General features: G+C 47.0%; 2 protein-coding genes across 2 annotated transcripts; one reads left to right on the top strand and one right to left on the bottom strand.

The window, feature by feature from the left end:
* Window positions 1-593: 593 nt before the first annotated feature.
* PSMB5 (proteasome 20S subunit beta 5) lies at window positions 594-6203 on the bottom strand. The gene is made up of 3 exons (XM_090270278.1): window positions 5969-6203; window positions 4704-5010; window positions 594-1079 (listed from the first exon to the last, which is right to left on the bottom strand). The coding sequence occupies exons 1-3, from the start codon at window positions 6164-6166 to the stop codon at window positions 793-795; spliced, it is 792 nt and encodes a 263-aa protein (XP_090126404.1). The 5' UTR covers window positions 6167-6203; the 3' UTR covers window positions 594-792.
* Window positions 6204-10410: 4207 nt separating this feature from the next.
* Window positions 10411-11308, top strand: PSMB11 (proteasome subunit beta 11). The gene is given in 2 exon segments (XM_090271890.1): window positions 10411-11222; window positions 11224-11308. Coding segments are annotated over 2 exon segments (897 nt in total).
* The last annotated feature ends 2929 nt before the right edge of the window (window positions 11309-14237 follow it).

Below are 14237 nucleotides of genomic sequence, written 5' to 3'. Positions count from 1 at the left end.
ATAAATCAGCCATCTCTCTGCTCTCAGCAGGGCTTCTTCCCCACCCACACCATTCCAGTGAGTTTTGTGCTGCTTCCTGCCCAGGATATCAGCCACCATCACCCCTCCCTGCCCCCAACACATACACACTGGAGGGATGGATACCAAGCATGAGGCCACCACTGCTTTCACACTCACCTTTTTGCCCTCTCTTCTCACAGGGTCCAAGCCTTCCCTTCCCAACTGGTTTAAGATTCATGGTTTACCTTCTTCACCTTTCTGCTCTGCATGTAGCATCAGTCTACCCTCCCCCACCACAGGGTAAGAGCTCTTTCCTCTGCAGCTCTGCCTGGTCCAGCCCTGTGCATCTTTCCACCTCATCAACTTTTCATCTCTTTGCAAACAGAATCGGGAAGTCTCTCCCCTCCTCCTTGCCTCTCTCCCCTTCTCCTTTGTTATTAGTTTCATAAGTGGGGACATTAATGTATTCACTAGACAATGTCTTCACACCACTGTTTCCTGTAATTACAGTCACTTCCCTCCCACTGTCCTGGCTGATTTGACTGTTCAGTGCTTGGAGGAGGGACAGTGTGGACAAAAGACACAACACAGGCTAAGGTCGAGTAGTGTAATGTTAATATCCAAGAAAGTAAAACAAATCATCACCGCTGCAGCAGCTCATTAGCAACTGCTAACACACACAGGTCAATGCACCAGAGCTTTAAAAAAACAATACAATTGGGGACCCTTCCACTACAAAATGGGGAGCTGTACCCATATTACCAGCAACAGTCACCCCCAGAAATGCCTCCTTCAGGGGGTAGATCCACTGTATTTGTCATGTAGATCAGCTACATTATCACTGGAGACTCGGATCCAGCCATCCTCACAGACATGGTAGAGGTTGACTGCACCTCCTGAGTAGGCATCTCTATAGGTAGCTTGGTAGATGGCTTGACGGGCCAGATCATAGGCCTCTTCCACCTCTAGGTCATAGTTGTAACCCCGATCCATGACCCCATATGCATACACAGAGCCAGAACCTACAGAGAAGGAAGCCCCCGAGATTCGGTTTCCTTCACTGTCCACGTAGTAGAGGCCTGAAAAGAGAGATGAGGTTAGCAGGAAAACAAATGACCACTCTTTTTGACATCTAATTCATCCCCACAAGACACAGAACTCCATCCCTCTTTTTAAAAAATGCTTTTTTATTTATTGCTTTTAGAGAGAGGGAGAGAGACAGAAACATTGATTTGTTGTTACTTAGTTGTGCATTCACTGGTTGATTCTTCTATGTGCCCTGGCTGGGGATTGAACCCGCAACCTTGTCATATTGAAATGACACTCTAACCAACTAAGCCACATGGCTAAGGCTCCATCACTCTTGAAACCCAGGAGAAATCAACAGAAATATAAGAGAAAAGCACTGTTATAAAATTACTTAAAATAAATCATAATGAGATATCACCTCACACCTGTCAGAATGGCTATCATTAATAAATCAATGAACAAGTGCTGGCGAGGATGTGGAGAAAAGGGAACCCTACTGCACTGTTGGTGGGAATGCAGATTGGTGCAGCCACTATGGAAAATAGTATGGAATTTCCTCAAAAAATTAAAAATGGAACTGCCTTTTGAACCAGCAATTCTACTTCTGGGAATATACCCTAGAATCCCAAAACACCAATTCAGAAGAACTTATGCACCCTGATGTTCACAGCAGCGTTATTTACAATAGTCAAGTGCTGGAAACAGCCTATGTGCCCATCAATAGATGAATTAATTAAAAACCTGTGGTAAAAGGCCCTGGCTGCTGTGGCTCAGTGAATTGAGTGTTGGCCTGTGAACCAAGTGTCCCTGGTTCGATTCCCAGTCAGGGTACATGACTAGGTTGCACGTCAGGTCCCCTGTTGGGGGCGCGATTGAGAGGCAACCACAGTGATGTTTCTCTCCCTCTCATTCTCCTTTCCCCTCTCTCTAAAAATAAACTAACAAATTAAAAATTAGAAAAAAAAAACAAAACTGTGGTACATTTACACAATGGAATACTATGCAGCAGAAAGAAGAATGAAATCCTACCCTTTACAAAAGCATGGATGGAACTAGAGACTATTATGCTAGGTGAAATAAGCCAGTTGGTGAATGACAAATACCGTATGATCTCACTTATAAGAGGAATCTAATGAACAGAATAAACTAACGAGGCCCTGGCTGGTGTGGCTCAGTGGACTGAGTACTGGCCTGTGACCCAAAGAGCTGTTCGTTCGATACCGGGTCTGGTGCACGCTTGGGTTGCGGGCCAGATCCTCAGTTTGGGGTGCACAAGAGGCAACCATATATGGATGGTTCTCTCCCTCTCTTTCTCCCTCCCTTCCCCTCTCTCAAAAAATAAATAGATGAACTCTTTTAAAAAAAATAAATAAAATAAAATAATGTGGAAAACGGAACCAGAGACATGGAAATGGGGAACAGACAGAGCTGCCAGAAGAAAGGAGGGAGAGGGCAATGGTGGGAAGAAGGGGAAGGGATTAGTCAAAGAACATGTATGAATAATCTATGGATGTGGGTAATGGTGTGGTGGGGATGGACTGAGGGAGCGAAGTTAGGCTGGATGGAGGAGGGCAAAAGGGGAAATTTTGGGACAACTGTAATAGGACAAACAAGAATTTTTTAAACAGCCGAAGGAATCAAATTAAATACTAAGATTCCAGGATTCTACAATATATTACCCCATCTCGCCTCACACTGTAGTAACGGCCTTGTCTGTCCTTTGTACAATAAAAAAGCAGATATAGCCCTGGCTGGCATGACTCAGGGATTGAGCAATGGCCAGTGAACCAAAAGGTTGCTGGTTTGATTCCCGTTTTGGGGGTATGCCTGGGTTGCAGGCTGGGTCCTCAATTGGGAGCATGTGAGAGGCAAATGACTGATGTTTCTCTCTCTCTTTCTCCCTCCCTTCTCCTTTCCCTAAAAATAAATAAATAAAATCTTAAGAAAAAAAAAAAAAAGCAAGTATAATTCAAATGATGTAGGTTTCAAGCACATAACCTCTGTGGAAGATAATATTTAAAACAATCCTAGCTCTCAAAGTTCAGACTATCTGGGGCACAAGACATATATCACACAGTAGAGAATAAAGCCTAAAATTCCAAATCATATTGCAAAAGGTCTGCACTGTCCAATGTGGTAGCCATTAGCCACATGTGACTATTGAGCATTTGAAATGAAGCCAGAACCACATGATGAAATGATATTTTGAATCTGTTGGATTAAATAAAATATACCATTAAATTTTCTGTTTATTTTTAACTTTTTAAATGGGCTACTATAAAGTTTAAAACTACATGTATGGCTCACATTTTATTTCTGTTGGACAGCACCAATATAGTCCAGGTGTATAGAACTCTTCTGTCGCCCTTTTCAAAGAGAAAGGTGCCTCAATTTCCCAATAACAAACTGAGCTCCTCTCTCACATCCACTTTTTAATCTCCTCATTCATCCTCCATTGAGTAGTGAACTGATATTCTCCAAAGTAAATGAAAAAGTAGTGGGTATCCCACAATTGTTTAACAGAGAAAAACCTAGCATTTAATAAACAAATAAATGAATGAAACAAAAACAATAGGAGGGAAGAATAACTATTTTTAAGCACTGAGGGGGCAAATTGCACAAAAAGTTACTAGCTGTATTCCAACTTGCTAAAGTTGGAGCTGACATCAGACACAAGGTTGAACTTTCTGACCAAGTTTTTATACACTGGAAAGGAAACTAGGCTAAGGAATTTCTTTTCAGAGATGACAGAATAAGACCTAGGGTGAGTATATACAGCAAGGCAAGTTAGCATCAAGGCCCATTCTAGTCAAAGATTCCTAAAGGAAAAAAAAAAAAGACTAACTTTTGAGTGGCTACTTTCTATGTTAGGTCAGTGTCCAATATAATAGCCACTAGCCACATGTTGCTATTGAGCACCTGAAATGGGGCTAATGCCACATGTGGAAATCATATTTTAGGTATATTGTATGAAATGAATTGTTAAAATTTCACCTTTTTCTATTTACTTTTTAAAAAAAGATTTTATCTATTCTTAAACAGAGAGGAAGGGAGGAAGAGAGAGAAGCATCAAATGGCTGCCTCTCACATATACCCTAACCTGGTACTGGCCAGCAACCCAGGCATGTGCCCTGACTGGGAATCGAACCGGCAACACTTTGGTTTGCAAGATGACACCCAACCCGTTGAGCCACATCAGTCAGGGATCTTTTTTAAAAAATCCATCAGAAAATATAAAATCACATGTGTGGTCACATTTCTCTTAAATGATACTGACTAGAATTTTTATGTCTATATTATGCACTTCAGTTGTTCTCAAATACTCTCTTTGTAGGTCTCATTATTTTATGGGAGAGAGGAGCAAAAACATGTACCAGTAACTACATGTTTTATGTGTATTACACCATTTGACCAATGTAATAGATAATGAAACAGATACTGAAAAAATAAGCAACCTGCCTAAGGTCACATGGGTAGTCAGTGACACAGCTGGTCTAACTCCATGCCTTTTTCTACATTACAGTGCCTTCCTTTAACAAAGAGAAGGAAGGGTTGAGAAACTAATCAACAAATCCTCAGTACTGATCCAAAACCTTTCTTTCACTCATCTGCTCCTCCAACCCCTGCTTTCTGTAGTATCAGCCCAAGAATTATGTGGTTGAATCTTAACTCACCAGGGCCTCTCTTATCCCAGCCACAGATCATGGTACCCATGGACAGCCCCATGCCTTTATACTGATACACCATGTTGGCAAGCAGCTTGGAGGCAGCTGCTACTGAGATGCGTTCCTTGTTTCGAAGCTCATAGATTCGACACTGCCGAGCCAACAGCCGCTCCCAAAAGCTGCAATCTGCTGCACCCCCAGCCATGGTGCCCAGCAGGTAGGGGTTGATCTCTATCACCTTCTTTACTGTCTGGGAGGCAATATAGGCACCCGCTGTGGCCCGCGAGTCAGCTGCAACAATGACTCCATGCTGAAACTATAAAGATCAGAGGAAAACACAAAGCAGGCCACGTTAGGCCACAAAACATCTTGACATTTATTTCTGTATCAATGCAAACCCAAAAAATTTCCTTCTGTCATTTTCTACTTCGAAATATGCCAGTGATTTTCAACTGGTGTGCCACAATAATTTTTAAAACACGCAATAGCTGACTTTGTAGTCAGGGGCACCAACCTCTTTTCCCTTAGGCTGTCAAATAAAAAAAGTGACAACAGCCAACACAAAAGATGTCAGGTGTGAATTAATCAAAACCATATCACATTTTTTGTCAGATCTGCAAAAAATACTTCTGGTGTGCCACAGAATTTTAGAAGTTTTATGCCATGAGATGAAAAAGGTTGAAAATCACTATAATACACCTTCCCACATACGAACTTAACATGAGCTTCACGTCAATCCCATGACATGGGTATAAACATATCCCATGGATGAAAAACAGGTTTAATGAGATAGAATGACTCGCCCAAGATCGCAGTTAGTTACTGCAAAGCTGGGCCAGGAATCCCACTAGTCTGGCTCTTAGTACAGAGCTCCCTCCCACGATCCCCGCTCTAGTCGTCGTGTTTAGGTTATCCTCGCCTAGAAGGGCCAGTTTCCAAAACCTTTGGTGAATGGCTACTACTGCCTTCTCTTTGCTGAAGTTCACTGCTGCTGCAGCCTTCCCTTTTCTCGGCAGAAGCAACCTGAGGTCGCACAGGAAACTACCCAAGCAGCCTCAGGTTCTTTCTCCCTCTTACCCACAGCTCCACCGCCCCTCTTTCCGGCCAGAGCGAGAACCGAGGCCTCCCGGGGCAGTGAGACAGCGAAACTGTCGGGGTCGGGACAAGAGGCCCGAGCCTCCGCCTAGGTTTCGCGACCGCGGCCACTGCGGGATTCGGTCCGGGAAGGGAGCGGGCGCGCGGGACTTGGTCCGGTTCCACAGCTGGGTCCGCACCTTGAAGGCCAGGGTGGTGGTTCCATGAAGTATTTCGATTCTTGGCTCCTCTGGGGCACCCCAGCTGGGCGCGGCCAGGTTGAGCCCATCACTGGGACTACCTGGACCCAGGTCCAACAGATCCGCACGACCCCCGAGTCCGAAAAACCCGTGCCGGTTCACCGGTAACGAACTCTCCAACACACTGGCCAACGCCATGTCTGGTAAGGGCACAAGGAGCTGCCTCCCAGAACGCCTAGTGGATAACGGCCTGGCAACGCCGTGCCGTCACAGCTTCTCTTCCTATTAAATCTATCCCAAAGAGGAGCCATTTTAACTCCTGGCAACCACTCCTCTCAAAGCCAGAGCCAGACTCCAGGGACCATTTTCGCCGAATGGGGGAAAAAAGAAAAAAAAAAGGCCTTAACTACCCTTAAATTCTAAAGGGACATGTCTGCCATCTTAGGTTATGTTATGCAAACAGTACTAAATTACATTAATCTCAAATTCCTAAGAAGCAATCGGAAACGTCCATGTTGAGTGAGGGAAGTGAGGGCGGCCATCTTTGAGAAGGGCGTGACTGGTCGAAAATTGGTTCTAAAACCTCAACAGTAAGTTTTCCCGCCCAGCAACAGTTTCTGTACACCTCTATTGCTTCAGCACGCTCTTAACGTGACTGAAATTGCCATTTTGTTTTACTGGATAAAATAATGATCAACTCTGCGGTCATTTTCCTGTGAAGTTAGTTAAACCACATTTGCTTGTGGTAAAAGCGCAACAAAATACAAGTGCTATACCTTTTGTCTGATAGCGTTAATCACCACCCTACCCATATCTGTTAACTACTAATTTTTAAGATTCAACATTCTCTTTTCTTCCACCCTCTGGTGGACATTCTGGTAAGTAATGAAGTGCCCAAAAGGCAGACAGAATAAAGAAAGAAAAACAAGAGCCCGGTTAATCCACAAACTGGATTCTCAGATCATCTCCTGAATAATTGAGTCATTTACCATCTCAGAGGCTGGAGAAGAGTTGAGGCTCCATAAAGGTTCTCTAACTTAAGCTTGCTAAAACAAGCTCTTGATTCAGAATGTGCTATATTTCATTGTTTCTTCCTCTCTCCATCCACCTGAAGTTTTCAAACCTTTTGGGAAAAATAAGCAAGGAAGTGGGCAAAAGTATGAAATGTTGCCTCTTGCTTTATGGTTTTATGAAGTCAGTGTCTGGCCTTCCTTGTTGGATTCCAGCAGCAGGCAACATCCATCAATATTTAAATTCCACTTTCCTCTGATACTCAAACTCAGCCTCTTTGCTTCCCCAGAAAATTCTGCATGTGTTGTATTTTTCATGCTGAACTTTGGCAACCCTTTCCAAGCCCAACCATCAGAATGTAATGAAGCGGAAGATCCTTATCTGTGTCTCACACTTGGATGGTATTGAGCAGGTATTATTTTGATGTCACCTCTGCAATGCAACTAGTCCTCCTACTGACTTCTCTCAATGGTTCTTTTACTCTGCCACTAATAGCATTTGTACTTCTCTTAAGGCATTTTTACATTTTACCTAGTTATATGGAGACCTCAAAAAGGGAGGTACAAATGATCAGTGCTGCTGTTGGTGGGAATGTAAATTGGAACAGCCACTATGGAAAACAGTGCTGTGTTTCCAGAAATAAAAAAATAAAGTTGAACATTTTATCCAGAAATCCTCCATTTGGTTATTTATCTGAGGAAAATGAAATCACTATCTTACAGAGATATCTACACCCCAGTGTTCATTGCGGCATTATTCACAACAGCTAAGACCTGGAAACAACTATATATATATGGAATATTATTCAGTCATATAAAAGAAGGAAACTTTGACATTTGTGACAACATGAATGAACCTTGAGAGCATTAAACTAAGTGAAACAAGTCAGAGAAAGACAAATACTGTATGATCTTACATATGTGTGAAATCTAACAAAGCCAAACTTAAAGAAACAATAAAGTGGTGGTTGCCGGAGGCAAGGATTAGAGAAATGGGGAGACATTGGTCAGAGGGTACACACTTTCAGTTATGAGGAATGAGAGTTCTGGGAAATCCAATGTACAGCATTAACAATGCTATGTTGTATACTTGATAATTGCTAAAAGTAAATTTTAAAATGTTCTCACTATAACAACAAAAATGGTAATTATGTACAGTGAAGGATGTGTTAACTAACCTTATCGTAGTAAACATTTTGCATTATATATGTATCAAATCATCACATTGTACATCTTAAACTTACACAATGTTATATGTCAGTTACATTGCAATAAAGTGGTGGTAGGAGGAACATGATAAATACTGTAAGTTCACGTGTGGGACAGGAGGTCAGTATAGCTCAGGGTGAAGTTGGGGATCCAAGGCTTTGCCAAGTAGATCTGGATTCATTTCCCTAAATACCAGTGGGGTCCCATTGCTCCTCAAACTCACAGGCTCTTCTTTCTCAATCCATGCCTGGGAAGAATTTTCAGAATAGGTAGTACTTAAGGCAGACTTTGAAGGATAGGATTCATAGAGATGAAGGGGAGCCCTGGCTGGTGGACTCTGGATTGAGCGCCAACCTACGAACTGAGAGTTCGCTGGCTCAATTCCCAGTCAGGGCACATGCCTGGGTTGCAGGCCAGGTTCCCAGTCGGGGACCTGTGAGAAGCAACCAACTGATGTTTCCCTCACACAATGATGTTTCTTTCCCTCTCTTTCTCCTTTCCTGACCCTCTCTCTAAAAATAAAATCTTTTAAAAATCCCAAATAGATGAAGGGGAGATGGGGGATAATGTGCAAAGAGGTTGTGGTGGATGGGTTAGGATTGGACCATAGTAGGGCTTAAATGCCAGCCTGGGCTGGAGAGATGGTTTGGATGTGACCTTGTAGCCCTTCAAGGTTTTTTAGTAGAGGAGACACAGGATTTGAGTGATACCTTAGGAAATATGTCAGTGTGGAGGATAAGATTAGATGGGGAGATTGGAGGGTGGCCAATTATGAGACCATTCAACTGTCCAGATGTGAATTGATGATGGCCTGATCTTGGGAGGTTGCAATCCACCCATATATAAAGAGTCTAAGACTTACTTAGTTTTTAGAAAGAGGAGACAATCTTATCTCTTTAGTAAGATTTCCATGTGGTCTTACACAAAGGAAGGGAGAAGAACTGGTTGGACCTTGGCGTGACCCCCTGGTTTCTCCAGTCTTCCCATGACATCTTTATCCTTGTCCTTTGTATTGAGACCCCAGGTAACTATGATGCCACAGCCCCACCATCATGGTGTCTGGAGGGTCCAGGCGCTTTCTTTTGTGTGTGAGTCTGTTTCTTTGAATAAACCCATTGCCAAAGCACCCCTTTGAGGTGCAATATTTAGTAAAATATATTCCATATGGTGCTAGAAGTAGTTGCAGCTTGTCACTGTGCTCTAGTTTACTTCGTCTTTCTGAAGATCCAGTTGTCAGGGTTCACTATCCTCACCCCTCAACCACACCTGGTTGGTCTAAGACTTAGAATTAGCATTACAGGGTCAAAGTCATGTTTCTCCTGCCTGGGAACTATGAACTAGTCTCTTGCCATTGTGAGCTATTGGGCAGAAGGGGAACCAGGAGAGAGAACGTTATCAGATTTTTTTCAGTTACATACCCAGAACTATATAACACAAGTAGAGAAGCTATACTGCTGGAGAACCATCAGGAATGTCATCTCTGCAGATGGAGATTCATATTCACCACCAAAGGAGAGGAGAAAGAGAGCTCCAGGTTAAAATTACTCTGACCTCTGGCCCCTCAGTACCCTGCCTCTCCAAAAGGTATTTGAGTTTCTCTCTTGCTCTTTTTTCTTTTGTCCTTGTCTCAGTCCATTTCTCTTTCCCACCTTGACCATGAGTAGAAATGTGAGGTGAGGGAGCATCATAGTTCCCTGGCCCATACCTCTGAGGAGAGAACCCCATATTCAGAACTCCTGTCTCGATGGGGCCACAGCACCCTATTCTGACTACTTTAGAGCATTGATGTGTGTTTATTCCTCCTCCTAGGCTGGGAAATCTTTCAGGGCAGAGCCAGGAAAAACAAGAGGAGCCCAGCTCTGTTCCTTCCATTTGCACATTCTTTCCTTTGCAGTTACCCCCTCCCCCACCTAGCTCCAGGTGCTTGGAGGATGACTGACAGGAGACTCCTTGGGTGAAGCTCAGGTGTATCAGGGTCAGCGTCTTCCCAGCGCTGGAGACTCATCCTGTCTCCCCTCGGTGGTCCTCTGAAAAGGAGGGGGCTGCTCCAACAGCCAGTCCCCAAGCCTAATTTGGGGTTAGGGAGAAGTGAAGCCACAAATCACATGCCTTCTTTGCCAATTCTGGCTGCAGCCAAGCTTTTCCTTAGCGTCCCTCTTCCCCTACTTGACCCAGCTCACAAATCCCTGTCTTGCTACTTCTGAGCTTCACTCAGCCCCAGGGATGGCTCTGCAGGATGTGTGCAAGTGGCAGGCCCCCGACAACCCGGAGCTATCACCTCGCCTGTCTCAGTCTGGCGGCTGGGCTGTGCCCCGGGGCTGTGACCCTCAAACCTTCTTGCAGACCCATGGCCCCAGGCTGGCCCATGGAACCACCACCCTGGCCTTCCGCTTCCGTCATGGAGTCATTGCTGCGGCCGACACCCGTTCCTCCTGCAATAACTACGTGGCATGTCCAGCTTCACGCAAGGTCATCCCTGTTCACCAGCACCTCCTGGGCACCACCTCTGGCACCTCCGCTGACTGTACCACATGGTACCGGGTGTTACAGCGGGAGCTGCGGCTGCGGGCACTGAGGGAGGGACAGCTGCCCAGTGTGGCCAGTGCCGCCAAACTCTTGTCAGCCATGATGTCCCGCTACCGGGGGCTGGATCTGTGTGTGGCTACTGCCCTGTGTGGCTGGGATCGCTCTGGCCCTGCCCTCTTCTATGTCTACAGTGATGGCACCCGCCTGCAGGGGGACATCTTCTCCGTGGGCTCTGGGTCTCCCTATGCCTATGGCGTGCTAGACCGTGGCTACAGCTACAACATGACCACTCAGGAGGCCTACGCCCTGGCTCGCTGTGCCGTGGCCCATGCCACCCACCGCGACGCCTACTCTGGGGGTTCTGTAGACCTTTTTCATGTGCGAGAGAGTGGGTGGGAGTACGTGTCACGCAACGATGCGTGGGTGCTCTACTCAGAGCTGCAGAAGCTCCCGGAGCCGGAGGAGCAAGAGGAGAAGGTGGCCAGCCAGGCCCATCCTGAACCTGCCATTCCCCAGAGCTGGTGAAGGTGCAGAGCTCTCTGTGGGACTGGTACCAGGAGACTCTGGGCTCCCCACAGAGACTGAGACTCTGTAAGAAGCAACAGGACTTGGAGGGACCCAGTGCAGGAGTGGGTGGAGGATGTGCTGTGCACAGCATCACAGCCTCTGGCTCTAGCCCTAGTGGGTGGCCAGCTGCGTTTGTTCCAAGTCTCCCTCTCTTCTGCCTCCCAGAACTATTGATGGTTCTGTCCAGTGTGTTCCTATTGATACCCAGTAGATTGGTCCAGCCCCTTCTTGGTGCCAAGTCCTTCTTTCAGCGAAGCCTTCCTGCGTTACTGCTGTGTGCCAGACGCTGTGCTAGGTGCTAGACCCTCTTTTCTTGACATCCTCCTTTCTGCTTTTTCCACCCTCTCCCCGGTCTTCCTTCTTCCTCCCATTTTAGTTCTCATCTCAGCTTTGGAGTCTGTCATTTTCTGAGCTTGGCGAGGTGGGGTAGCCAGGGGGAGGGTGACGTGGGGTGCAGCCCAAAGGGCCCAGGTTGGGAGAGGCAGGGCAGTGCATTGTGGACCCCTGGTGGGTGGTGATGGGCTTCTCATCTGCTCTCCTCTGCCTCCCCCCATTTCATTCAAATGACTGTAATAATCACTCTTCTACTGAGCGCAGTTCTCATGGTGACTCTTTGAGGTAGAAATTATCTTCACTGTACAGAAGAGGAAACCTTGCCCAAGGTCACACAGTAAGTGGCAGCGTTGAGGCTCAGACCCAGACCTTTGGCTCCAGAGCAATGCTCCTTTAGCTCGGTTTCTCCTCCTGGATCCTTTCCCTGACCTTTCTTCTCTACCATTGTAATAGAGCCCTGCAGGCATCTGGGGAGGGGTGTGGGGTAGGGAGTAGCTGGGCCAAGCCCATGGCTAGTGGCCAGGGATGACTGAACCCAGAGGATCCTGAGGGCTTGGATGGGTGAGCCCAGGGAAGCTGCTCCCACTGACCCTCATGTGCTCAACTGCCAGGGCCTAGAACCATCGCCACAGATCACTGGTGCACTGCTTTTTGGGGTCTGTCATTGCTGCTGCCAGACTTGTCCTCCTTTCTTCCCCCCTCCTCCTTCCTTCTTTCCTTTGCCTTCTTTCCAGCTTCTCCTTCCTGTAGCTCTTTCTGGGGAATGCAGAAATGAGGGAGGTGCCTGTGCCGGTGGGAACTGTCAGTTGAGCATGCCTTCTCCTGCCCTTCCTGGCCCCCTCCTGCTCCCCTGTGGGCCCTGATTCGGAGATGCAGGCTGACATCTCTCAGCCTCTCCCCTTCCCAGGCCCAGTCAGGGAGAAAGCACATCAACCAAGGGATGGGACCTGAAGAAAGGTTGCTGAACTTTCTCTCATCCCACTCCTCATCCCACTCCTCCTAGCCTCCAGCCCATTGCTGGGTACCTCCAACCCTGAACCTCAGGCTAAGGGCTCCACCAGACAGGAGCTGGCCAGAGGAGACCTCTGGGCTCTGGCCTTCGGGGGATGACTGGGGAGGAGGGAGGAAAGGTCAGGGAGCCCTAGGAAGGAAGCAGTAGGGGCAGAGAAGAGGAAATTGTGGTGGGGAAAAGGGGCCACAGAAAGGTGCCCAGTACAGCAGGACTAGCCTCCTAGCCAGGGTCTGGAATCTGGCCAGTGGCCTCTACAGCAACTCTTCACCTCTCTCCCAACCTCAGCCCCAGGGAAGAAGAGGTGGGACTCTGGGAGGGGTGACTCGAGGCCAGGGATCCTGGCCAGCCTAGTCCTGGAGGAGCATTGGAGGATGGGTAGCTTTTGTCCAGGGTTCAAGTGTTTGATGGACTCAATCATAAGAGGGGGCATCTCCATGTGCAGAGATGTGTGTGGGTCTTGTGTCCTGGTGTGAGTGATAGGTGTGTGCACCTGAGTATGGCAGGTGATGTATGTGCAGTTCCTGTGTGTATATACAGGAGACAGACTAGAGAAGAAGGAGCAACACCTGATAAGGAGAGCAGCCTCTCATTGGGGAGAATGCCAGGCCTTGTCATTTCTTTTGGGAAAATGCTCCAGAGTAAAGAGGTGGGGTTAGGGTTCATCTTGCCAGTTCACTACTTCTGTGAGAAATGCAGGGAGGGAGTAGAGGTCCAGAGCCTGGGATTGCTACCTGAGCCCAGCTAAAGGCTTTCTGTGAACTGCATGTAGCTCATTCCCCAGGGATGTCCTGCGCTTGTCCACCTCCCATAAACTGGGAGGGAGGATGGAACCCAAACAAAGAGGCAGAATAGGAGGGGAAAACTCCTTCTTCTTCTTCTTTTTTTTAAGAGACAGAGGGGGAGGGGGAAACGGGGAGAGAATTATTGATCAGTTGCCTCTCATATGCACCCCAAACGGGACCGAGCCCACAACCTAGGCATATGTCCTGACCGGGAATCAAACCAATGACCTTTTACTTTGTGGGACAACCAACTGAACCACTTGGTCAGGGTGGCAACCCCCCTTCTTGCATCTCCTTCTCCCATTGTGCCCCCTCTTTTCTTTTTCTGTTATGGTCGTGCCCTTCTTCACTCCTTTGACAGGTTCAGTCCTTCCGGGTATTTGAGGCCAGAGAAAAGGGTCTTGCTGACAAACCTGTTTCCCTATGCCCTGTTTTTCCCCTCTAAATTTAGTGAGTTGGGGAGGACCAGAGGAGGGTGCTAGTGAGGGTTGGAAGAGTGGGCAAAGGTGTGCATCCACTCACTACCTAAGGTGGCCCGCTGTCAGTACCTCCTTTTCTCCATTTATTCCTGAGGGGTTGATGCAGATAATCAGGGTGAGACCAAAGGGGTAGAGATCTTGCCCGTCCTACCCTGAACTGGAAGACCTTGTTCCTCTGACACCCTGCATGGTGTGCTGCCTCCTGAGGCCTTCAGGGGACAGACAGCCTGCTCTTGCACAGGCTGTTGGGCAATCAGGGGTCTGGTTCCAATCTGCAGCAGAGAAAATAACTCTAACACTGGGACAAGGGTCCTTGCTGTCCCACCACCTGGTTGCCCGAATCAAGCAGGC

Source organism: Furipterus horrens, unplaced genomic scaffold (assembly GCF_987537825.1).
Source record: "Furipterus horrens unplaced genomic scaffold, mFurHor1.1.pri manual_scaffold_3, whole genome shotgun sequence".
NCBI classification, from domain to species: domain Eukaryota; kingdom Metazoa; phylum Chordata; class Mammalia; order Chiroptera; family Furipteridae; genus Furipterus; species Furipterus horrens.
The sequence above is the reverse complement of the archived record's forward strand: the minus strand, read 5'-3'. Positions and strand labels throughout refer to the sequence as shown.